At 32.1% G+C, this 25734-nt stretch overlaps 3 protein-coding genes across 4 annotated transcripts; 1 reads left to right on the top strand and 2 right to left on the bottom strand.

The window, feature by feature from the left end:
- Nucleotides 1-11709: 11709 nt before the first annotated feature.
- Nucleotides 11710-15403, bottom strand: LOC106445815 (protein MID1-COMPLEMENTING ACTIVITY 1). Of its 2 annotated transcripts, XM_048745086.1 has the most exons (11): nucleotides 15206-15365; nucleotides 15042-15090; nucleotides 14933-14959; nucleotides 14581-14717; nucleotides 14009-14453; nucleotides 12993-13408; nucleotides 12787-12896; nucleotides 12584-12655; nucleotides 12375-12481; nucleotides 12062-12155; nucleotides 11710-11971 (listed from the first exon to the last, which is right to left on the bottom strand). In XM_048745086.1, the coding sequence occupies exons 5-11, from the start codon at nucleotides 14417-14419 to the stop codon at nucleotides 11919-11921; spliced, it is 1263 nt and encodes a 420-aa protein (XP_048601043.1). In that variant the 5' UTR covers nucleotides 14420-14453; nucleotides 14581-14717; nucleotides 14933-14959; nucleotides 15042-15090; nucleotides 15206-15365; the 3' UTR covers nucleotides 11710-11918. The 2 variants fall into 2 exon arrangements, with proteins under 2 accessions (XP_048601043.1, XP_048601042.1); XM_048745085.1 differs by lacking the exon at nucleotides 14933-14959 and having other exon boundaries at nucleotides 15206-15403.
- Nucleotides 15404-20622: 5219 nt separating this feature from the next.
- Nucleotides 20623-22366, top strand: LOC106445958 (DNA ligase 1-like). Its single transcript, XM_013887658.3, has 3 exons — nucleotides 20623-20952; nucleotides 21256-21586; nucleotides 21681-22366. The coding sequence occupies exons 1-3, from the start codon at nucleotides 20878-20880 to the stop codon at nucleotides 22217-22219; spliced, it is 945 nt and encodes a 314-aa protein (XP_013743112.1). The 5' UTR covers nucleotides 20623-20877; the 3' UTR covers nucleotides 22220-22366.
- Nucleotides 22367-22427: 61 nt separating this feature from the next.
- On the bottom strand, nucleotides 22428-24608 carry LOC106370000 (rac-like GTP-binding protein ARAC6). Its single transcript, XM_013810087.3, has 6 exons — nucleotides 23995-24608; nucleotides 23808-23895; nucleotides 23537-23710; nucleotides 22997-23061; nucleotides 22843-22908; nucleotides 22428-22751 (listed from the first exon to the last, which is right to left on the bottom strand). The coding sequence occupies exons 1-6, from the start codon at nucleotides 24091-24093 to the stop codon at nucleotides 22650-22652; spliced, it is 594 nt and encodes a 197-aa protein (XP_013665541.1). The 5' UTR covers nucleotides 24094-24608; the 3' UTR covers nucleotides 22428-22649.
- Nucleotides 24609-25734: the final 1126 nt, after the last annotated feature.

Raw genomic sequence — 25734 nt, 5'->3', positions numbered from 1 at the left:
ATATGTTAGTGCAGGATGCAACTATGCATTAAAACAATACTTTCATATTTTTGAAATTTTCTCAAAATCTATGTGTTAACCCCTACAAATGTATTGAATTTTGGTAAATTCTTAATATATTGAAGCCTAAGATCTTTAGTGTTGTTTTAAAATTTCTGACCACATTATACGTTTGTATTAATGTATGCTAAACTCTCTTTCATGGTATATGGGAACCTTTATAATTTTTTATCAATTAATTTAGTAAAACTTCGTAATATTCCTTAAATCGAGGAATAGCCACTATAAAATCGCCATTTTCTTGAAAAATGGAGACAACAAAGGCTGAAAACCTCTTTCAACATCATCATATGTTAGTGCATGATGCAACTATGCATTAAAACAATATTGTGATATTTTTTGAAAATTTCTCAAAATCTATGTGTTAACCCCTACAAAAATATTGAATTTTGGTAAATGCTTTATATATTGAAACCTATAACCTTTAGTATTGTTTTAAAATTTCTAACTACATTCTACATTTGTATTAATATATTCTAAACTCTCTTTCATGGTATGTGGAAATCATTATATTTTTTTATCAATTAATTTAGTAAAATTTCATAATACTCCCAAAATCGGTGGAATAAACACTATTAAATCGCTATTTTCTTGAAAAACGGAGGTAATAAAGGCTCAAAACCTCTTTCAACATCATCAGATGTTAGTGCATGATGCAACTATGCATTAAAATAATATTGTCATATTTTTTGAAATTTTCTCAAAATCTATGTGTCCCTACAAAAATATTGAATTTTGGTAAATGCTTTATATATTAAAGCCTATAATCTTTAGTGTTGTTTTAAAATTTCTAACCACATTCTACGTTTATATTAATGTATTCTAAACTCTCTTTCATGGTTGATAGGAATCATTATAATTATTTATCAATTAATTTAGTAAAACTTCAAAGTACTCCTTAAATCGAGTAATAACCACTATAAAATCGTTATTTTCTTGAAAAATGGAGACAACAAAGGCTGCAAACCTCTTTCAACATATGTTAGTGCAGGATGCAACTATGCATTAAAACAGTATTGTCATATTTTTTTGATATTTCTCAAAATCTATTTGTTAACCCTTCAAAAATATTGAATTTTGGTAAATGCTTTATATATTGAAGCCTATTATCTTTAGTGTTGTTTTATAATTTCTAACTACATTCTACATTTGTATTAATATATGCTAAACTCTCTTTCATGCTATATAAGAATCATTATAATTTTTTATCAATTAATTTAGTAAAACTTCATAATACTCCCTAAATCGGTGGAATAACTACTATTAAATCGCTATTTTCTTGAAAAACGGAGGCAGCAATGGCTCCAAACCTCGTTCAACATCATCATATGTTAGTGCAGGATGCAACTATGCATTAAAACAATATTTTTATATTTTTTGAAATTTTCTCAAAATCTATGTGTTAACCCCTACAAAAGTATTGAATTTTGGTAAATTCTTTATATACTGAAGCCTAAGATCTTTAGTGTTGTTTTAAAATTTCTGACCACATCCTACGTTTGTATTAATGTATGCTAAACTATCTTTCATGGTATATGGGAACCATTATAATTTTTTATCAATTAATTTAGTAAAACTTCATCATAATCCTTAAATCGAGGAATAACCACTAAAAAATCGCTATTTTCTTGAAAAATGGAGACAACAAAGGCTGACAACCTCTTTCAACATCATCATATGTTAGTGCAGGATGCAACTATGCATTAAAACAATATTTTCTTATTTTTTGAAATTTTCTCAAAATCTATGTGTTAACCCCTTCAAAAATATTGAATTTTGGTAAATGCTTTATATATTGAAGCCTATTATCTTTAGTGTTGTTTTAAAATTTCTAACCATATTCTACATTTGTATTAATGTATGCTAAACTCTCTTTCATGGTATATAAGAATCATTATAATTTTTTATCAATTAATTTATTAAAACTTCATAATACTCCCTAAATCGGTGGAATAACTACTATTAAATCGCAATTTTCTTGAAAAACGGAGGCAGCAATGGCTCCAAACCTCTTTCAACATCATCATATGTTAGTGCAGGATGCAACTATGCATTAAAACATTATTTTCATATTTTTGAAATTTTCTCAAAATCTATGTGTTAACCCCTACAAAAGTATTGAATTTTGGTAACTTCTTTATATACTGAAGCCTAAGATCTTTAGTGTTGTTTTAAAATTTCTGACCACATTCTACGTTTGTATTAATGTATGCTAAAATCTCTTTCATGGTATATGGGAACCATTATAATTTTTTATCAATTAATTTAGTAAAACTTCATAATGCTCCTTAAATCGAGGAATAACCACTATAAAATCACTATTTTCTTGAAAAACGGAGATAACAAAGGCTGAAAACCTCTTTCAACATCATCATATGTTAATTCAGGATGCAACTATGCATTAAAACAATATTTTCATATTTTTGAATTTTTCTCAAAATCTATATGTTAACGCCTATAAAAGTATTGAATTTTGGTAAATTCTTTATATATTGAAGCCTAAGATCTTTAGTGTTGTTTTAAATTTTCTGACCATATTTTACGTTTGTATTAATATATACTAAACTCTCTTTCATATTATATGAGAACCATTATAATTTTTTATCAATTAATTTAGTAAAACTTAATAATACTCCTTAAATCGAGGAATAACCACTATAAACCCGCTATTTCTTGAAAAAAGGAGACAACAAAGGCTGAAAACCTCTTTCAACATCATATTATGTTAGTGCAGGATGCAACTATGCATTAAAACAATATTTTCATATTTTTTGGAATTTTCTCAAAATCTATGTGTTAACGCCTACAAAAGTATTGAATTTTGGTAAATTCTTTATATATTGAAGCCTAAGATCTTTAGTGTTGTTTTAAAATTCCTGACCACATTTTACGTTTATATTAATGTATGCTACACTCTCTTTCATGGTATATGAGAACCATTATAATTTTTTATCAATTAATTTAGTAAAACTTCATAATACTCCTTAAATCGAGGAATAACAACTATAAAATCGCTATTTTCTTGAAAAACGGAGACAACAAAGGCCGAAAACCTCTTTCAACATCATCATATGTTAGTGCAGGATGCAACTATGCATTAAAACAGTATTGTCATATTTTTTTGAAATTTCTCAAAATCTATTTGTTAACCCTTCAAAAATATTGAATTTTGGTAAATGCTTTATATATTGAAGCCTATTATCTTTAGTGTTGTTTTATAATTTCTAACTACATTCTACATTTGTATTAATGTATACTAAACTCTCTTTCATGCTATATAAGAATCATTATAATTTTTTATCAATTAATTTAGTAAAACTTCATAATACTCCTTAAATCGGTGGCATAACTACTATTAAATCGCTATTTTCTTGAAAAACGGAGGCAGCAATGGCTCCAAACCTCATTCAACATCATCATATGTTAGTGCAGGATGCAACTATGCATTAAAACAATATTTTCATATTTTTTGAAATTTTCTCAAAATCTATGTGCTATAACCCCTACAAAAGTATTGCATTTTGGTAAATTCTTTATATACTGAAGCCTAAGATCTTTAGTGTTGTTTTAAAATTTCTGACCACATTCTACGTTTATATTAATGTATGCTAAACTATCTTTCATGGTATATGGGAACCATTATAATTTTTTATCAATTAATTTAGTAAAACGTCATCATACTCCTTAATTCGAGGAATAATCACTATAAAATCGCTATTTTCTTGAAAAACGGAGACAACAAAGGCTGACAACCTCTTTCAACATCATCATATGTTAGTGCAGGATGCAACTATGCATTAAAACAATATTGTCATATTTTTTGAAATTTTCTCAAAATCTATGTGTTAACCCTTTCAAAAATATTGCATTTTGGTAAATGCTTTATATATTGAAGCCTATTATCTTTAGTGTTGTTTTATAATTTCTAACCACATTCTACATTTGTATCAATGTATTCTAAACTCTCTTTCATGGTATATAAGAATCATTATAATTTTTTATCAATTAATTTATTAAAACTTCATAATACTCCCTATATCGGTGGAATAACTACTATTAAATCGCTATTTTCTTGAAAAACGGAGGCAGCAATGGCTCCAAACCTCTTTCAACATCATCATATGTTAGTGCATGATGCAACTATGTATTAAAACAATACTTTCATATTTTTTGAAATTTTCTCAAAATCTATGTGTTAACCCCTACAAAAGTATTGAATTTTGGTAACTTCTTTATATACTGAAGCCTAAGATCTTTAGTGTTGTTTTAAAATTTCTGACCACATTCTATGTTTGTATTAATGTATGCTAAACTTTCTTTCATGGTATATGGGAACCATTATAATTTTTTATCAATTAATTTAGTAAAACTTCATAATGCTCCTTAAATCGAGAAATAACCACTATAAAATCGCTATTTTCTTGAAAAACGGAGACAACAAAGGCTGAAAACCCCTTTCAACATCATCATATGTTAGCACAGGATGCAACTATGCATTAAAACAATAGTGCCATATTTTTTGAAATTTTCTCAAAATCTATGTGTTAACCCCTACAAAAATATTGAATTTTGGTAAATGCTTTATATATTGAAGCCTATAATTTTAGTGTTGTTTTAAAATTTCTAACCACATTCTACATTTGTATTAATGTATTCTAAACTCTCTTTCATGGTATGTGAGAATCATTATAATTTGTAATCAATTAATTTAGTAAAACTTTTTAATACTCCCTAAATCGGTGGAATAAACACTATTAAATCGCTATTTTCTTGAAAACGGAGGTAATAAAGGCTCAAAACCTCTTTCAACATCATAAAATGTTAGTGCAGGATGCAACTATGCATTAAAACAATATTGTCATATTTTTTGAAATTTTCTCAAAATCTATGTGTCCCTACAAAAATATTGAATTTTGGTAAATGCTTTATATATTAAAGCCTATAATCTTTAGTGTTGTTTTAAAAAATTTGACCACATTCTACGTTTGTATTAATGTATGCTAAACTCTCTTTCATGGTATATGGAAACCATTATAATTTTTTATCAATTAATTTATTAAAACTTCGTAATACTCCTTAAATCGAGAAATAACCACTATAAAATCGTTATTTTCTTGAAAAACGGAGACAACAAAGGCTGCAAAACCTCTTTCAACATCATCATATGTTAGTGCATGATGAAACTATGCAATAAAATAATATTTTCATATTTTTAAAAATTTTCTCAAAATCTATGTGTGCCCTACAAAAGTATTGAATTTTGGTAAATTCTTTATATAATGAAGCCTAAGATCTTTAGTGTTGTTTTAAAATTTCTGACCATATTCTACGTTTGTATTAATGTATGCTAAACTCTCTTTCATGGTATATGAGAACCAATATAATTTTTTATCAATTAATTTAGTAAAACTTCATAATACTCCTTAAATCGAGGAATAACCACTATAAAATCACTATTTTCTTGAAAAACGGAGGCAACAATGTCTCCAAACCTCTTTCAACATCATCATACGTTAGTGCAGGATGCAACTATGCAATAAAACAATATTTTCATATTTTTTGAAATTTTCTCAAAATCTATGTGTGCCATACAAAAGTATTGAATTTTGGTAAATTCTTTATATACTGAAGCCAAAGATCTTTAGTGTTGTTTTAAAATTTTTGACCACATTCTACGTTTGTATTAATGTATGCTAAACTCTCTTTCATGGTATATGGGAACCATTATAATTTTTTATAAAATAATTTTGTAAAACTTCGTAATATTCCTTAAATCGAGAAATAACCACTATAAAATCTATTTTCTTGAAAAACAGAGACAACAAAGGCTGAAAACCTCTTTCAACATCATCATATGTTAGTGCAGGATGCAACTATGCATTAAAATAATATTTTCATATTTTTTGAAATTTTCTCAAAATCTATGTGTTAACGCCTACAAAAGTATTGAATTTTGGTAAATTCTTTATATACTGAAGCCTAAGATCTTTAGTGTTGTTTTAAAATTTCTGACCACATTCTAAGTTTGTATTAATGTATGCTAAACTTTCTTTCATGGTATATGGGAAACATTATAATTTTTTATCAATTAATTTAGTAAAACTTCATAATACTCCTTAAATCGAGGAATAACCACTATAAAATCGCTATTTTCTTGAAAAACGGATGCAGCAATGGCTCCAAACCTCTTTCAACATCATCATATGTTAGTGCAGGATGCAACTATGCAATAAAACAATATTTTCATATTTTTGAAATTTTCTCAAAATCTATGTGTTAACCCCTACAAAAGTATTGAATTTTGGTAAATTCTTTATATACTGAAGCCTAAGATCTTTAGTGTTGTTTTAAAATTTCTGACCACATTCTACGTTTGTATTAATGTATGATAAACTCTCTTTCATGGTATATGGGAACCATTATAATTTTTTATCAATTAATTTAGTAAAACTTCATAATACTCCTTAAATCGAGGAATAACCACTATAAAATCGCTATTTTCTTGAAAAACGGAGACAACAAAGGCTGAAAACCTCTTTCAATATCATCATATATTAGTACATGATGCAACTATGCATTAAAACAATATTGCCATATTTTTTGAAATTTTCTCAAAATGTATGTGTAAATATTGAATTTTGGTAAATTCTTTATATATTGAAGCCTATAATCATTAGTGTTTTTTTAAATTTCTAACCACTAACTACATTTGTATTAATGTATTCTAAATTCTCTTTCATGGTATGTGAGAATCATTATAATTTTTTATCAATTAATTTAGTAAAACTTCTTAATACTCCCTAAATCGGTGGAATAAACACTAAGAAACACGTGAAATAAAGAAAGCGAACGGAGAAGAATAAAAGAGGCTCATGAGAAGGCAGAGAACGCAAGGAAGCTGAAAGAAGCACGTGAAATAGAGGAGAATAAGAAGAAGCTAAAGGAAGCTATTGAACTAGAAGAGAAAGAGAAAAGACTGATAGATGCTTTTGAGAGGGCGGGGACTGAGAGAAGACTAAAAGAGGATCTTGAAAACAAGAAGAGATGAGGCTGCAAGAGGCCAAGAAAAGAGAAGATAGAGAAAGAACACACAGAGAAAATCAAGAGCGCCAGGAAAAGAATAGAGACGAGAGACCATGAGACACATGTGAAACCACCAATGAGGCTCATGGAGATCAATGGTTGAAAGAGAATCCTAGTGGATGAAGAAGAGGAACCAAGCCAGAGAGTCTTTGTGTCCGAAGAAGCCTGTCACTGGAAGGTATTTGAAAAAAACCTTAAAGATGCAAGCGAAAAAGAAGGAACCAGTGAGCTGGATACTGAATCTGAGAAGTTAAATGGAGTACAATCAGGTGAAGAGTCCGCTTCTGTGACTGACAACGTCCAAGGAGGAAAGCTCAACCAGAAGAGCAAAACAGTTGAAGAAAGATCAGAAGACGAGAAAGTAGTCAAAAACGGAATTGTTGGCGGTGCCAAACTAGAAAGACCACTGCCATCGCGAGTATTCATGCAACGGGAGAAAGAAGCAGAGAGGCTAAAGCGAGAGCTAGACTCCAAGATGGAGAATCTAAGAAAGATAGAGGAAAAGTAACAAAATCAGCATACATGATGAACCAATCGTCAACGATGTACCTGATCGCCAACTATATGAAAATCTGGAAACTCTTATCAATCTGAATCAAAAGAATTAGACTTGGAAGCAGAATCAAAAGAGAGGGAGGAGCACGGAGGAGCCAGTGTTGGGGTAGTTCTGTTTGTTGCCGCCGTGAATCTCCGGAAACTCCTTGACGATTCGGTGATTGACGAATTCGAACAGGATCAATCTCCGGTTGGCGAAGATGAATAGATTTCCGTCGGGAAGAAGATGAAGAAACAGATAAAGATTGCTCTCGAGTTCGTAGAGAGAGAGAGAGAGAGAGAGAGAGAGAGAGAGAGAGAGAGAGAGAGAGAGAGAGAGAGAGAGAGAGAGAGAGAGAGAGAGAGAGAGAGAGAGAGAGAGAGAGAGAGAGAGAGAGATCTAGAGAGAGAGAGAGAGAGAGAGAGAGAGAGAGAGAGAGAGAGAGAGGATCCGTTGCTTAGCTTATTTGCCTTTTTTTTCTTTTTCTCTAATTACTAAATACACTAAAAAAACCTTAAGAGACATGCGTTAAATATACTCTTAAGAAGCTTAAGCACGAGGACAAGAAGCCGTCGTGGAGGCTACAAACGAGTGATGATTCAACAACATATGAAACGAATCATCAACAACATGAAACAATTTTCCCATGTGAAATCTGACATGTCTCTCTAATAAAATAAGATTACTAAGGATAATAAGATATTATATAAAATTACTATTTAGACCCAAATCATAAAACTTTACTAAAGACAGAGCAAACCTTATTTTATATTTATACTATTATTTATGAAGTGATTTAGCTTATTTCTCATGATTTCCATGATTTTAGGTAATTTTCCTTATTTGTCATGTTTTAATTAAGTTTAATCTGAGTCATTAATTTATTAATAGTTTTTAATTGAGTCCATAATTTATGAATTTAAATAATATAACTATAAAATATGTAATTAGATATATAATTATTTTGATTTTGCTTATTTGTCATGTTTTCCATGATTTTAGTCAATTTTGCTTATTTGACATGTTTTAATTAGGTTTTACCTTAGTCATTGATTTATTAATAATTTTTAGCTGAATCACTAATTTATTAATTTAAAAAAATATCCGTAATGAATTTTATATATAATTAAAAACGAATTTTGATTTAATAATATTTAAATCTATATGTTATATTAAAATTCTTATTTTCTTATTTGTCATATTTTATTAGATTTTAAGCTTTTATATAGGTCATTGATTTATTATTAGTTTTTAACTGAGTATTTATTAATTTTCACAAAACCCGTAATGAATTTTATATATAATAAAACACGAATTTATTTTAATAATATTAAACTTATATGTTATATTAAATAATTAATTATAAACTAATATAATAAAATTGTGAAAATATATTTAAAATTAAGAGAATTCTTATATATATTGTGTTGCTATCTGAAAACAATATTTTTATTAGAAAGTTAAAAAATTAAGATATAAAACAATTTATAATTAAATATTAGTCAAACAAAAATATTTATATAAAGATATATTCTAAACTATTCCTAATATATGAATGTTTTAAAACTTTTAACACAATAATAAGTACATAGTTTGATGAACCTTTTTTTGACATATATAAATAATTTGATTTTTGATTTAACTATTTAAAAACATAAATAATAACTTAACTTGTGACTGAGTTGAAAACAAATTTTTTTGCTTTTATTTTAAACCAATTTAAATTTAATCAGTGAAACACTATAGCTTCAGTTGGTGACAACTAGAAGAATGAAAAAAAAAGAACAAAATAAAAAAAATAAAATTTTCATTTGAGGAATTGAAAAATTAAAAAAAAAATATGAATTTTTGTTCAATTTGTTCCTTATCAAAATTGCATAGGGAAAGTTTTTTTTTTTTTTTTTTTTGTCATCAACAATACAGACTCATACTGACTATGTAAACCAAACCGGGTAATCTTCATCCATGTGAACGACGAAAGACGATTGTTTCTAGCACTGCGTGCTAGACTATCCGCCTTTGAATTGTGCGTTCGTGGTACATAGATAAGCTCTGATCGGGTGAAACTCTCTTTCAGGATCTTGATATCATCCAAATAATTTGCAAAAGCTGGTCATTCTTCTGGTTCCGAAACCATCTTCACCAATTGAGAACAATCTGTTGCAAACGTGACATGAAATTGACGTAAATTCCTCATACATTCCATTGCCCATAGTAGCGCTTCCATCTCCGCATGAAGAGGCGAAAGACTAGCCCGAACATTCCTCGCCCCCAACAATCCATTAAAACCTTCCAAAGTACTAAGCCAACCTTGCCCTGAAAAAGTAACCCCCTCTTTCCACGAGCCATCTGTGAAACACCATCTTCCTGGGATCGACGGCAATATCATATCTATTATTGGTGGTGGCATCCTCTGGTCATTCACAATTTGTGCCTCAGCCCACAATGTCGATTCTGTTTCCGCCAATTTAAGCGTATCCATAGGGTCCATATCCAAATTGCTGAAAACTTTATTATTCCTAGCTTTCCAGATGTACCATAGTATCCATACAAACTGGTGATCCTCCATCTGTGGTAAAACTCTCCAGAATAGATGATCCATGTTTGTGAAGAGAGAACTTGTTGGGAAAATAGTTGGATTTGATGGTATCTTCGAAAGAGCCCAAACTTGGAGAGCTGGAGGACATTCAAAAAACACATGATTTATTGATTCCTCAGGAGCTCCACATCTTGCACAACAAATATCCCCTTGAATCCCCCTTGCTTGTAAATTCTTCCGCACTGCTATACACCCTGTCACTAGTTGCCATAGGAAATGTTTTAGCTTTGGCGAACACCGTATTTTCCAGCAGAAAGCCTTCAATACATCCACTGTGGGACCAATCAGTATTGGTACTCTTTCTCTATCTGGATAAATCCGCTCTACCTGATATCCTGATTTGACCGTATATTTTCCATTTTTTGTAAAGTGCCATCCATCTCTATCAACCCGCTGAGTCCTGCTTAGGGGAATACTTTCTATAAGTTTCGCATCCTGAGGGTCCACCAAAGCCCGAATTGCGTCTGAATTCCAAGTACGCGAGGTAGAGTCAATGAGGGACTCTACTGTAAGGTCCGGGTATAAATTATGTTGATTTTTATTAGCTGGTCTCGGGCGAGTGGTTGGGAGCCAAGGGTCATTCCATACGGATATAGAAGACCCTGATCCCACCCTTTTGATTAGTCCTTTGCTAACCAGAGATCTAGCAGAAATAATACTCCGCCAGCCGTATGACGGAGAATATGAACGAATCGGTTCCAAGGGTGAAGCATTCCTAAAATACCGACCTTTGAAAACTCGAGAAAATAAGGTGTCTGGCTTCTCTATTAAACGCCATAACTGTTTACCAAGCATCGCTGTGTTGAAATCAGTGATATCTTTAAACCCCAGACCTCCATCCTCTTTGTCTACACATACCTTGTCCCATGATTTCCAGTGTATGCCTCTTGTACTTCCCCCTGGACTCCACCAAAATTATGATACCGCGCTTGTCAGTTTTTTCACCGTTGCTTTAGGCAATCGATAGCAGGACATCGTATGATTTGGTAATGCCGTAATCACTGTTTTAATGATCACTTCCTTTCCACCTTTTGTGAAAAACTTGAAAGTCCACCCATTGACTCTATTACTTAAACGATCTTGTATAAAGTTGAAAAAGGTTTTTCTTATAAATTCATTCTTCCATGAAGAATTTAGAAGAAAAAAGTGAGATCTACCTTTCAACAATTTAACTAAAATTTCAACATAACTGGTATAAATTTCGAGGAACAAAGAATTTACCATATTTTTTTTCTTTATTGTTCACCAATTAGAGTTTTATTATACCGATTTTTAGATTAATAAATCATAAAATAATAAGTATTTGTAAGATGATTATGTCCGCATGTACGGACAAAACACCTAGTAATAAGATATGCTACTCAATCCTCAATTTATATAAAATTGCTATTTAGACCCAAATGATAAAACTTTTGTCTGAAATCAAGAAACCTTGAACGTAACACCACTATCATCATCATATGATCAAAGTCAAAGGCGAGGTTTTAGTTAGTCCATAGTCTATACGATACACAGCACAATTACTGAAAAGTCGATGGGAATCCCAAACTCATTTACATGCAAAGACAAAAAGACAGTAAGAAAGTAGCACGAAGAAGCTCGTGTCATAACGTTGTTTAGTTCACCTTTTTGTATAAGAATTCAATGTTCCATGAACTGCGACGAAGGTGGACTTATTTTCGTCTTCTCCGTACCTGCGAGGATATTAAGAAACGATATTTGTTCATGCTTTAAGGCTAAAACCAAACGTTGTGTTAAGATGTATCTATCTATATAGTTCATACCATAAGCCCCACGAATCTCAACTTCTCGCAGTTCTTGGACAAGAGCACAGCAACAACACATCAAATGAGATAGAAAATCGTCAATGAACCCTCCCTGCCAAATCAGAAAACCTCAAGTATGTGACAAATGCGGATTTGAAGCTCTTGAGATGAAGTGTTTCAATCTCACCTATAATATTTACTAGAGTGTTAGAGGTGCCTACTTAATTTTTATTTTTTTAATCTATTGTTTTCTTGGAGCCATATATAGATGTTTGGAATCAAAAGATTATTGAGATGGATAAGGGGTTCAGGGGTTTTGAAGAGAGTGTACCGTAATGTTGAGTGTTTTCCGGAGTTTCCTCCTTACACAACAAGTGTAGCAGCAACAAGAAAGTATCAAAGAATATGCCATTAGCTCATTACATGCTTCAGCTGAAGCTGGAAGGACCAACAAAAACAAAGTCAACATCTTAGTTTTCACAAGTATTATTTATTAACAAATTGTAACATGATAAAGTTGACTAATTATATCCCACTTACAGATGTGTCTGTTAGTTGCTGCAGTGGCAATCTTTGCCAAAGTACCACACGGGAAAAAAAATGTCTTCAAGCCTGCGAGTTCCATCATTGCATCATTCACAATAACAAGAACGTATGGAACGTGAAACGCTAATCACCTTTCTTATATAACGGAGAAAACAAAGTGGAATCACAGTGGAAGCAAGAAGAGGGGAAGAACTCACAAAGAGAAGGTTCCGAGCAACAAGCTAGTAAATCAGTGTGCCATTCTTCATGGTGTAGTGATGCTCTTCGTGAAAGCATATCATGTCCTGATGTAACAGAAGAAGTGGATCTGCATGAAACAATTATATAGCCAGCGTTATTCAAACATTAGTCACATAAACTAATCACAAATTGCATTTTAATAAAGCACATGAAGTTATGCAACCTTGAAGCTGCACGACTAGTGCTTTTCATGGGAGGATCTTCCTCATACGAATACTCCATCTTATGGCTTACACTACGGTCAGCCTTTTTATTAGAAGCTTTCTTGGACAGCTCCTTCTCAGAGCCGCCATCAACCTCAGCAACAGTTTGAGTCACACCAATCAAACGCTGAATGACTTCACACTGAGCCACATCATAATGCTCCTGAGAACGCTGAAGCTCGAGCTGCAGCTTCTCGTTTTCGGTTTTGAGAGCATCACAGAAACGCAAGTTAGGGTACGAGCAAGAGAGAGTCTTCTTGAGCACGGAAGCCGCTTCTCTGGTGGATTCTTGTTTCAAAATAACATCTTGCACGTGTCTATCCTCTTCATCGAGAGTGTACTCGAACTGATCACGGTCAATGTACTCTAACCTCTCCTGCACAAAGAAAAACCATTACCCCCATCAACAACATTAAACATGGGCACATTTATCTGGAACTGGAGAACCTAACCAAACCTATTTATAAACCTAAATACCAAAATAGAATGTTTATCTAGGATATTTAAAATTATCCTAATTATCCAAATCCCGAAAAAATCTGATATTGGAACCGGATAAAATCTGAAATCAACTCAAATATTAGCCAGTTCCCAACTTTGTTATTTGTTATCTTAAACAGAAAAATATAATTTATAAACAAAAATACCAACAATCGGGTTTTATATCCAAAATGTTGAATCAAAAACACTAAAAAAATCTAATATTTAATCCAAAAACCCCCGAATTTTCTGACTTTTTAACCTAAATTAACCGAAAACCAGAACTGAACCCGAACCGAATAAAGATTCGAAATTACGTAAGATATTAGCCGACTTTGTTATCCTAACAAGACTGAAACCGAAATAACCGAATCAAATTTTCTAATTGCCCGAAACAATCCTAAATCTCTAGAACCGAACTGATTCAGGAACCAAATGTCTAGGGCTAAACAAGATTGTCTTATCTCTTTAGAATGAAAAACTCAGCTAAACTTACCCTAACACGAGCGTTATCAACCAAAGTGATGAGTGGTATGATCTTGAGAAAACGATCAATCTCGTCCTGAGCTTTCCTGAACTGATAAACAATGTTCCATCCCATAGCCAACAGGTAAAGATAGCTCCTGTCACGACAACTGTTAACCAAAATGTAAGACCTCCTCAGAGCATCCTCGAGCCCTTCGAGAGGCTCGCGAGTCTCTGGATACTTCTTCATCTCCGAGATCTTGAGCTGTTCGAGCAAGTTGCCGATGAGTTTGAGGTGCTGAGCGAACTGGCGGCAGTTCTTCTTGTGCATCCACGCGGTGTTCGCGGCTTTGACTATGAGGCCTATGAGCTTGACTGCGTCTAGGCCCGTGAGCTGAGCTACTGACGCTATCTCCCCGAGTCCATCCCATGAGTGTGACATTAACTCTCAAAATCAATTAACCGCGAGAAAGTTCCTGAAACATGTTAAAAACCCCAAACCATATTAAAATTAAGGATTCCTTTCAAGGGGAATCGAACACGTGACGTTTTATCCAAGCAAAGTTTTAAGATCTATAAGCTGAGATTGTTCGAGATTGTTACCTTCGAGTGAGGTAATATTACGGATCCGAGTTAATCCGACGACGACATTTTTGATTGAGATCGAGTACGACGTCGGATCAGAGGTCTGCTCAGTTCATGAGGAGGCTTGACTAAACAGGGAGCAGATTCTTCTTAGACTGTAAGAAAAAAAAAGAAGAAAAAAAAGTTGATAAGATACGAATCGAAGAGATTCTCCAGGTCGTTAGGCTTTTTGAACAGTCAAAGATCTTCAAAAAAGAAAATAAAAAACGGTTTCATCTTTGAACACTTGAAGCTGACGAAAGCAAAAGAGAAAAAAAGAAAAGCCAAAGACGATGTAAAGAGAAAGAGGGAAGACAATGAACAGTATAACCTCCGAGAGAATGCGCCGGCGAACAAACTGCTCCGGCGAGAATCAAGTCAAAATAGTTTTAAATTAAGAGAGAGAGAAAGAGGAAAGAGGATTGGATTGGAATGCTCACTTAATGCATTGAGGAAGGTAACAGTTATACTTTTACTCTTCACGCCTTCCTATAAACAAAAACGGATTTATAAAAAATTGAAAAATGTTAGAATATTGACTGAAGAACATTTAAAAAAAAAAAAAATAATTAAGTTTTCCGGGGAAATGCAAAATGCAAATGACCTTGGAGATTTGTTCGTCGTCTTCGAAATGAGAGAAGAGAGAAGATTCTCCTGTGTTAAGAGAAGAAGACTATGCAGAGAGATGAGTCATATCGAGAGAAGACGGTTTGTTTTTGTCGATTTCTAGCTTTCCCCCACACCTTCACCACTTGCCACTCGTCGGAGATGAAGTGCCCCCTCCTTTGCTCTGTAATTTACTAATACGCCCCTGCTCATCTCTCTTTATTTACCACTATTGCCCTCGGTGACTTTTCTTTTTCACTTCACCACCATCAATTTAATAAAACCTACCTTCTATTCTAATGTGCGTTTTTTTAATTGTTTTTTTTGGCGTTTTTAAATCGTTACACTAATAAGTTATTGACGTTTCTAATCAATTAAAATAGAATCTTATTTTTTTTATCCACTGTAACAAGTCATTTAGGACCATCTAAAAAATTACTTAATATGACATATATCATTATTTACATTAATAATAAAACAAATATAAATTTAAATTTATTTTTAAGTATATCAAATTCTGTTGAGAAAAAATCTAACAAAATCCTACCAACCTTCTAAGTATTTTTATAAAATAATACTTAATTAATTTCGTAAATACTAATATAACTTTATAATTCAAAGTTAATTAAAAATTTATTATAAAACAATAAAATAAAATTCTATACTATTTTTATATATATGTTAATTATATTATGTATTATAGTAAAATAGAAGTACTATATGAATTAAATATGGGTAAATTTATCTATTTTATTTTTGAAATAGTTTCATTTAAATAAATTATCACTCATCATTAAAATGTGTTAAAATTCGTAAAATATATTATATTTTTTTAGAAAATTAAATTTATAAACATAGGTTAAAATTTAATAACTACAACTACATATTATTTTATTTTTTATTTTGAAACTCTCAACAATATATTGTTTAAAAAAATTAATATACAAAAATATAATAGTTTATAACTAACATTTAGTTCATATACTATTTAAAAATATGTTATTAGAAAACTATCAAATTTTAATAATTCATTCAAAGTACTAATGACAAATCAAATTTTAATTATAAATTTAATATTTATATTAATTATAAAAATATTCTGAGAGATATATAAAAATCTTACCGAAATTAAAATTATTTATATAAAATAATGTATTAATTTAGTAACAAAAAAAAAATTCTAAAATCATATAATCTCCCACCTCAAATATAGTTGTGTAATTTTCCAAACAATTTTGACAAAATATAAAATTTTAAAAATAAGTATGCAAACTTAAATGATAATTTTAAAAAAAAATTCAAAAGGTATAATCATAGATAATAAAGAATAACTTCTTGAAATGTAACAAAAAAAATAAACTATGTTATAAAAATTAAAGTAATCTAATATTTTGAAGTTTTAATTTAATAACAAAAAAAAGTTTAATATCATAACATCAAAAAAAATTATATATCAATAAAATTTAATAAAATAATATGATGGATGCTACTATGTATATAATTTACTAATATAATAGGTTTATATTCACAATATATAACACTAAAATTAAAATTATATACTTAAAATATTTATAATAAATCAAAAGTATACATTCATAAAATGAAAAATATTCGTGCGAATGTGCGGATCAAAATCTAGTTGATCTTTTTTAAGACAGAACCATGTGTAGACTAGACTTACCTTAATTACATCTTAGTAATGTCTCGATATTTGAGTACTAAAACAACGTTGACGATTTTTTTTTACACCGTTGAAATATTACTTTCCGGTTAACAAATCAAATACTGAGATGTACGTATGACCTTGTTGTCGGCATAAATAGGGCCCTCGTCTGAAACGAATAATGTAATTCTTCGTAATATAAGGGCACAATAGACTTTGCTTATGATTTCTTCTTTTTTAAGCTGTTTACAAGAATTCAATCGTCAACCGAAACGAGACATATAGTTGAGTTACAGTCATCTTAGTAATGATGATGATGATTATAAGATACGAAGGGTAATCAGTAACCCATCACAAATTCCACTCTTTATTCCCTTTTCGGTTGAAATTTTTGTCTTTGAAACGCAGCTTTGGTATCATTACCTTTTTATTCTATAAACTTTCATTTTGATTAATTTCCCCCAGGTTGATCTTGGATTACCCGTGACTGTTTTCTATACAGCTGGCGAAACGGACGGTAAACCAATTTATCGGCGTCATCTAAGGACAAAGACATATTTTGGTTTTGAGACTCCAACCATGAAAAGGAACAAAGAACTTTACCAACAAATAAATATGCATTTGCTTTTTTCATATATTAACCAAAAATAGTTGATTAAAATCGCCAACTCACTCCATGACTATCCTACTATACACCACATTGCCCAAATCAAACTATGCAAATTCAGGATAAAACGCTACGAATATCCATGCACCGTAAGTTTTTTTTTTAAATATGTATAAACCTACGTTGGATGTATGTATATAACCTATCACTACAAGAGATCATAAATATTTTGGCACGTATACAATATGCATGAGTGGAAAGGTTGGACATTGGTGTTGGTGGTGGTGGTGGTCCTGGTGGAATACGACTGCTACTCCCTCTTCCTTTTTAGTAGTGCCTATATACCATGCGTTTACTCTACATATATAAATTACTAGTGTAATCAACTTTCCCCAAAAGTATACTAATGAGACTTTAGCATTAAAATAGTAGTTCCCGTTTAAATGTTAATATTACAGTTGCTCCATGACAATGACCAAGGTATTGGAAAATAAATATATCTTGTAAATGTCCTGCTATTTCTTCTTTCTAGTCGGCTCATCACACATCGCACCCAAAACTTCAAATGAAACACCAATGACAATTAAGACGATGCCCGAAACAAAATAAACTATTAGTTATGTAGTTTTGTGGCATTTTAACGCAAGGATGCGTGTGTGTGCAGGTCTAAGCGATTTTAATATATAGAATGTGTTTTCGCAGCCAGCAAATTAAGGTTACGGAAATGTTTTTGAACAAGAGTTTTAGAGGAAGTAATACGAACTAATTTATATTAGTATATCAAAATCATAAAAGTAATACTACAGGAAACTTCTTATTGGATGTAATAAAGATTGAGAAACTGTTGTTTTAATTGTTTGGTGGATTGTCTCCATGTGGTTTAGTTGGGAATAATCGTGCATCATACTTTATTTTAAAACAAATGTTCTGAAAATGTCCTTATCTGTAACAATAAATGGGCCAGCTAAAATTTCCATTCACATGATAAAATAATTACTCCTACATAACAAAAAGTATATGTTCAGTACTTATAACTAATGTTTAGGGTTATATTAGTGTAAATGGTCATCGAATGTCTAACACTTTGTCGGAATCGAACTTATAAAAATGGCACAGTACCTCTCAAAATCTGCATTTTTCTGACCCAAATAAAATTATTAAACTATAAACATCACCAACACACTCTTTTTAGGTCGAACAAGCATCAATACACTTTGCATAAAAATTTGAAGCTCAAAAATTTAGGATGAGAGTTTTAAATGTATAAGTCGTTTCCAAATTTTAATACAATTTCTATTTGTCTTTTTATTTGCAGCATGAACTCTATAGAGGCATACGAGACAGGTTAATCTGATCTTAGGCTAGTTAACCACAGATTAGCACTCAATCCTCAAGATGAATTAATTTTCGACTCTACATGGAATACACGAGGAGTATTCTGAAAGCCTAACCATTTCTTTTTATTTAAACACTCATGGATCAATCCTCGTATTACGAAAACTTAATTTGGTGAAGTTAGCTACATTCGCAAAATAAATATAAATACATTTATCTTTACTGATATGCCCAAAATATAACATATTTAAAATGGTTAGATATCATAAAACATGTATAAAACACTCAAGTCTAATCAAGCCGAAGAAAAATCACACATGAAAATCTTAGATGCAATATATAAACACACACATAAAACAAACTCATGTGCTAATCAACGAAACGTAACATGGTAGCTTAAAGAGCCCGTGAACCAAGAGTTTGTAACTTGCAAGTAATCATAGCCCACGATTTGTTGAATCTATATCAATATTTATAGTCTGACACGATAGTAAATTCTCCATATCAATTGACTAACAGCCAATGAGGTTCAGGATTTTTGAATTATAATTTATTTTCGTTATGTTTTAATTGGTTACAGATGGATTATATGAACATAAACATATTTCATCATCACACAGATGGGCTGAATAGTTGATTAGTAAAGCCTATCATATTAACATTGGCTGAAGGGAAAATAGGACAAAGTCTATTAAACAGAATACATTCTAGTGTGTTTTTTTTACCATGATATAAACCTCTCTAGTTACTACATTAAACATATTCACTAAGGGAATTAACTTATTTTCTTAAAAGCATATTAAAGAGATCGAAGGTCTCGTATATGAATATGAAATCACTCCGGCTTTGCAACGTACTTTAGAGCAGGAAAACCACACTGCCTCGCCAAACTCTGCCACCATATTAGTAGGTTCACAATCTACTCCCATTACAGCACCTATTATGAAGTATTCTTCATCAACAATTATCAACACTAAGGTTTGTAAAATTTTAGTTGCTGATCCCTTAACCACGTCACATATTCCTTATGCATTTGAGAGTCTTTCTCGGTTCAAAGTGGTAGGAGATGTAGATGATTTTGAGACAGAGCCATCTAGCTCGCTCAACTTGACAAGAGGTGGGAGGAAGACAAAAACCCCAATCAAATACCAAGATATGGAACGGAAGACTATTCGAGGGAGAGGAAAACGTGGTCGTCATGGTCATGGTTCTTATCACTAGATATGTCTTTTATTGTTTTGTTGGTTTCTAGCCTTTACCTTTGTCGCTCATAGGTTGGGATTCAATAATTCATGAAACTTGCTTCATGCAAACTTTATCCAACTATAAGTGGTGTTTAGAGAGAAAAAAAAATTGTTTCAAAATAATTGATGTTCTCATTATTTTAGATAGAATTTAATATCATTTAAATTTTGTGACCAATTGCAAAATACTGATTTTTTTTATTGGTTGAATTAATTTCATTTAATGATATTTTTATGTAATCAAGATAAATTATATAGAAGTTTGTATTTTATTAATCCAAATGCAAAAACCTTAAAAATCACTTAAAGTGGTAGCGAGGTAGACTAGTTTATGTTTTAATTTGGAAGACTTTATTCAAAAAAAAAAAAAAAAAAGCCTCAGATATATTTGGGCCTACGCATACACTATTATGGGCCTAAAACTTCTTTCGCTAAGCAGCCGCCACGAAAGCGTGTTGTTATTATATAAAAGGAGAAAGAAGAAAAAGTCTATAAACAAGGCTTTTTGGCCCATGTAGGGTCTTTCCTTTTTTTTTCTTTTTCTCCGTGGCTATAAGTAGACCTTATATGCGTTGAGAGGCGACACTTTTTTTGTTTCATCGGAGAGCTTCCGAAGGGATTTCGAGATCTCGCGGCTCCCCCTTCTCTCTTCTCCGATCAATCCAATTCCGATACCGTTGATATGATTTTGGCGCGTTATTAGAAAGCCCCCGATTATATCTCACTGTAACCCCCACTCTCGTAGTCTCTCGTGATCGATCTAGGGTTTCGGCTGGTCTCCGCGAGATCTGAGATTTGATTGTTGTCCCTAATCGAAAGAGATGTCTCGGTGTTTCCCGTTCCCGCCACCTGGCTATGTACTGAACGGAAGCGAGGCTCTGATCGAATCGATCAAGGTTTGTTTTGAGCATTTAACCACACGTCGGTTTTGGTTAATTGGGGGATTTCGAATGCTCAAGCTTTCCTTGTGTGTTGCCGCCATGAATGAAAAAAGATGTATTTTTTCTATTGAAAACGATGATACAATGTGAATATATTAAAAAAAAAAGACCGATTCAATGTACAAATAAGTGTAACAAAATATTTACACAGTCCCTTGTTGAGTACATGTTGTGGGTTTAAGGGTTGCCTCTATATGATATGAGTTCTTGTTTCTGCTTGGCAAGTACTGTGAGCTGATCATTGATCTTTTGCTTTAGAGGGCAGAGGAGAAAGCTAAGAAAGAACTAACAAAGAAGGAGAGAAAAAGAGAAAAGAAGGATAAAAAGAGGAAGGAGAGGGAAAGCGAGAAACACTCTCATAAGAGAAGGCGCAAAGAAGAAGTAGTTGCTAAAGATGGCAAGAACAACCAGAAAGTTCCCAAACTAAAAGCAAGTGAGAATGGCTGTTTGGAGAAGAGTAGTCTTACTGTAGAACGTGACTTGGTTCAGTCCACGTCTCAGAACTCTTGTGATAGCACTCTTAACAGCAATGAGCTGCCTAAGCAGCACAAGGAGAAGCTGCCACATAATAACAACAACAACGACTCTGGTGAGTTTGTTTGTGTTCTTGTTGGGTCTATTTACCTTTTCAGGACATTGTTGACCTTCTTTCTTCAAATATGTTTTATCATATGAATTTGAAGAAAGCATCTTCCGGATTCGGTTGCCTATCCGAAGGCAGAATGATGATCCTGAGGTGATGGTGACGACCACCAACAAGGATCAAGAAAGACCTTGTCCCTCCCGGGAGATAAAGTTAGATACCGTGAAGAGTGTAACTAGAGAGCAGCCGCAAGAACAACATCCTTGTTCCACTTCAAAGCCACATGAAGAGAAAAAAAAAGACCAAATTTACAGAACGAGAGTAGGCAAAGAGAGGAAATTGTCATCCACTACTTCAAGCGGCTTATGCAGGTTGTGCCCTCCATCAATGGCGGTGCAATTCTTGGATGTAGTTGAGAACTGGGTCCCTAACAGAGTAGAGCTAACTAGCTCGGAAGATGATGAATGTTGGTGGTTCATGAAGAAGCCAAGTTGCCACAAGTTTGGCTCAGAAAGATGCAAACAACTTAACAGAAATAACGAGAGCAAGCAAGCCATAAGCAGTTCAATGGCGTGGCCATGTGCTCGCCTTTTACCAGAAGCTGATGTCCACGCCTTACCTTACACCGTCCCTTTCTGATAAGAGCAGGAAGAAGATTTTTTAACAAGGAACCTATGTGCTGGAGTCGGACCAAACATTTTTTTTTATTTAGCCTTAAAAAGGTTGAATAAGAACACTGTTTGTTATAGTTCCGCGGTTGCTTAATATAGTAAAAGATTAGTACTCCGACCCAATCCTCTCTTGCTGACTCTCTTTTCAAGATGGAATCTGGTTGCATATGCATCATCATCACGTTGAACAAAATATTTAAGAGTGGAGAAGAGAGTAGTACAGCAATATTAGCTCTCTCGACTATCAATTGAAACATAAAGTTGAATTAAACTCAACCCAAATCGTTTTAAAAGGAACTAAGAGACAGCATTCACAATGAACACTGGAAAGAAAACAAAAATTGAAAATGGAACAAGCCTTTTGGCATGAAAATGCTTCTTGGTCTCCATGAAAGCTATTACAAAATGGAACAAGCCTTTTGTGCTTTGTTCTTCTTTTTCTTCTGCTTTGGAGGTTGAAGGACCACTCTGATCGCTGCATCAAAGACTCCCTTCACATTCTGCAGTTTATATCCACATGGTTTTTCATCTGAAAGATGGGAGCCAACATTGAAAAAAAAATGGTTCATAAGATTTCTTTACTTTACTTACCTCTTGTGATTTTGAACTGCACTCGATGTAAGCAGGCGCTTCGATTAGGTTCTTGAGCTCCTCTCCCTATTATGCAGAGCAGAACAGGCAAATGATTTAACGGGTTTTTGTAAAACTGGGAAAAATGCACCGAGGAAATGAAAAGTATTCATACCTGAGCAGTGGTAATAGGGACGGCACCAGGATGGTCGACAAAAAACTGTTTGTCATCCCGAAGATCTGATTAAAAAAAACAAGGTTAAATAACCAAAAGGGGCAAGACCAAGTATCCGAGTTGCAGATACCAAAGATTCAGATGCAGCCAAAGAGGAATCTATAGTCGAAACTCTTGCAAGTGACTTTTCTGGAGGTACAGTACATACATGCTATACGTTAGCTATTTGATTGGAGGATTTGCCTCTCTAAATGTAGCTAACTAAAAGGTTTAAGAGGTGATCGTCACTAGAGAAGGTTATATAGCACATGGTTCACAAGAAATGGAAGATACAAGAAGAAACATGTTGACCAATGTATGCTATGAAACTAGCCTCCGTTTCACCTAAATGATTCATTTTGGAAAATGTGAAGTCACATCCACGCATGTCATACAAATCAGAGCAGCTTACGCAAAGTCGAAGGAAAATAGCTATAAGTAAAGGTGCTGATTGTCAGAAATAAATAAAATGCATTAAAAGCAAATGCAAGAGTAAGTTACCAAGTTTGGTTCCAACAAGGACGATGGGGACACCAGGAGCATAGTGCTTCAGCTCTGGGATCCACTTCTTGGAAACATTTTCGTAACTAGCCTTACTAATGAGAGAGAAGGCTAGAATGAATACATCAGCACCGCGGTAACTCAAAGGTCTTAGTCTGTTATAGTCCTCCTGCCCTGTAAACACAATGATAAAAACATAATTTGTGATTGATATATATTAATAGCTGCAACTCGGTGATTAAATGGGTGGTCATCATCAATTCATATTTACCTGCAGTATCCCACAATCCAAGATTGACCGTGGCTCCATTAACAACCACATTGGCACTAAAGTTGTCGAAAACAGTGGGGACATAGTCCTGTTCCACGGAAAATGCTTTCAATCAGACAAAAGATATTTAAAAAAAAATGACAAAATTAAAAGATCTCATCAGATTGCAAGAAGAAATGTATGATACCGTGGGAAAGGTGTTGCTGGTGTAAGAAATGAGCAAACATGTTTTACCGACAGCTCCATCACCAACCGTGACGCACTTTATGAACCTTGACGCGCTCATTGCCGAAGCCCAAAACGTGATGACGAATGACACAATACAGAAAAACGTAAATGCAACCTCAGATCTAAGCCTGAGGAAGAGGAACCACCCCACAATACGAATCCTATTCCTCCGAATAGTCTACCATTTACATTCAATTAAACATCTCTCCCGCACAAACAAAAACTCAAGTAAATGTGGAAACCCAAACTAAGAAAGAAAAAATGTAAAGAGGAAAACACAAAGACGTGATTGATCAAAGGAGGAGGAAGAAGATGCTGTTTGTTGGGTTGTTAACAAAAACGTGAGGAAGATGATTTGGATCGACAGAGAGAAAGAGAAGTAAGTGATTTGCCGCGAAATATTGCCATTGAAGCGTTCGTTAAATGGAGGAAGACTAATCTCTGCCATCCCGATTCTTTTGCCTCCTTTTTCTTTTCTCCTCCAAACTATTTAAAAAATATTATATGGAAAAATAAATTTATATTCTTGATTGAATTAATATTTTGGTTTTCACACAATTTTTTTAACTTTTTGTTAATTACATAATTTGTTTACTGATGAGATGATCTCATTTTTTTTTTTTAAAGTCAAAAAGTCACTTATCGTATAAGAACTTAACGTTTAGTTCGAAAAATCTTGGGTCTATTTGATTAGAAACTATGTCACTTCGGTGTTATATCATGATTTAGTAATTTAAAAATTAATTATGGTTATGAGAAGTTTACGTTCACGTGCAAATCCTATATATCTTCAATATTTTTTTCTTTTTCATTTTGGTTATTGTTGAATATAAATATTGATTTTGAAATTTATTCTCATTTGTTTGTTTGTTTTGACCTGAGATTTATAAAATACTTATGATTTAAAATAATTAAAGAAATACATACTTAGACTAAGATCTGTACCTTTTGCAGAATAAATATTTTATATTTATTATTTATTTTATGTTTTTCTGCATATTATGAAATAATAAAATAATAAGAATATATATTAAATAACTAAGAAATCAGTTACTATTATATAATAAATTGGCGTGTGCATATAAATCAAACTATCACTCTTGTTTATTCGCAATCATTTTAGGGTAAATAAATCAAAACAATCAATCTTAACTATTGTATATGATATATAATTAAATTTAAATGATATTAACATATATATATAGATAGTACACTTTTAATATGGATTAAATGAAGTTTCTACTCATATGATTTTATGATTATTTGCATATTTATGTAACAAAAGTTTACACCATCAAATTTTTTTTTAAAGTGGAATAATTTCAATAATTTATAATCATTTAAAAAACAATGAAAATTTCAAGATTAAAATATTAACTTTTCAATATATGTTCAATGCAAATATCAAAATATAAGTATACATTTTCATACAATGTATAGTTTAATTTAAACGATATAAAAAATATATATATATATATATATATATTAACATAAAAACCTATTAAAATAAAATTATTTCTTCATATTGTCTTATAATCATTATATCTTAATATAAAAAAAAATTTAAACTTTGATCATAAAAGTTTATGTGAGACTTTTAACAGTTTTAGTAATTTATACTCGTTTTGAAAAATTCAAAATACAACATATACAAAAAAATCTAGATTTTTATTATATGATTAATGTAATTATGTAATTT

The sequence above is a fragment of the Brassica napus genome, chromosome C1, assembly GCF_020379485.1.
Source record: "Brassica napus cultivar Da-Ae chromosome C1, Da-Ae, whole genome shotgun sequence".
Classification (NCBI taxonomy): Eukaryota; Viridiplantae; Streptophyta; class Magnoliopsida; order Brassicales; family Brassicaceae; genus Brassica; species Brassica napus.
Note: the sequence above shows the minus strand (reverse complement) of the source record. Positions and strands in the feature narration are given on the sequence as shown.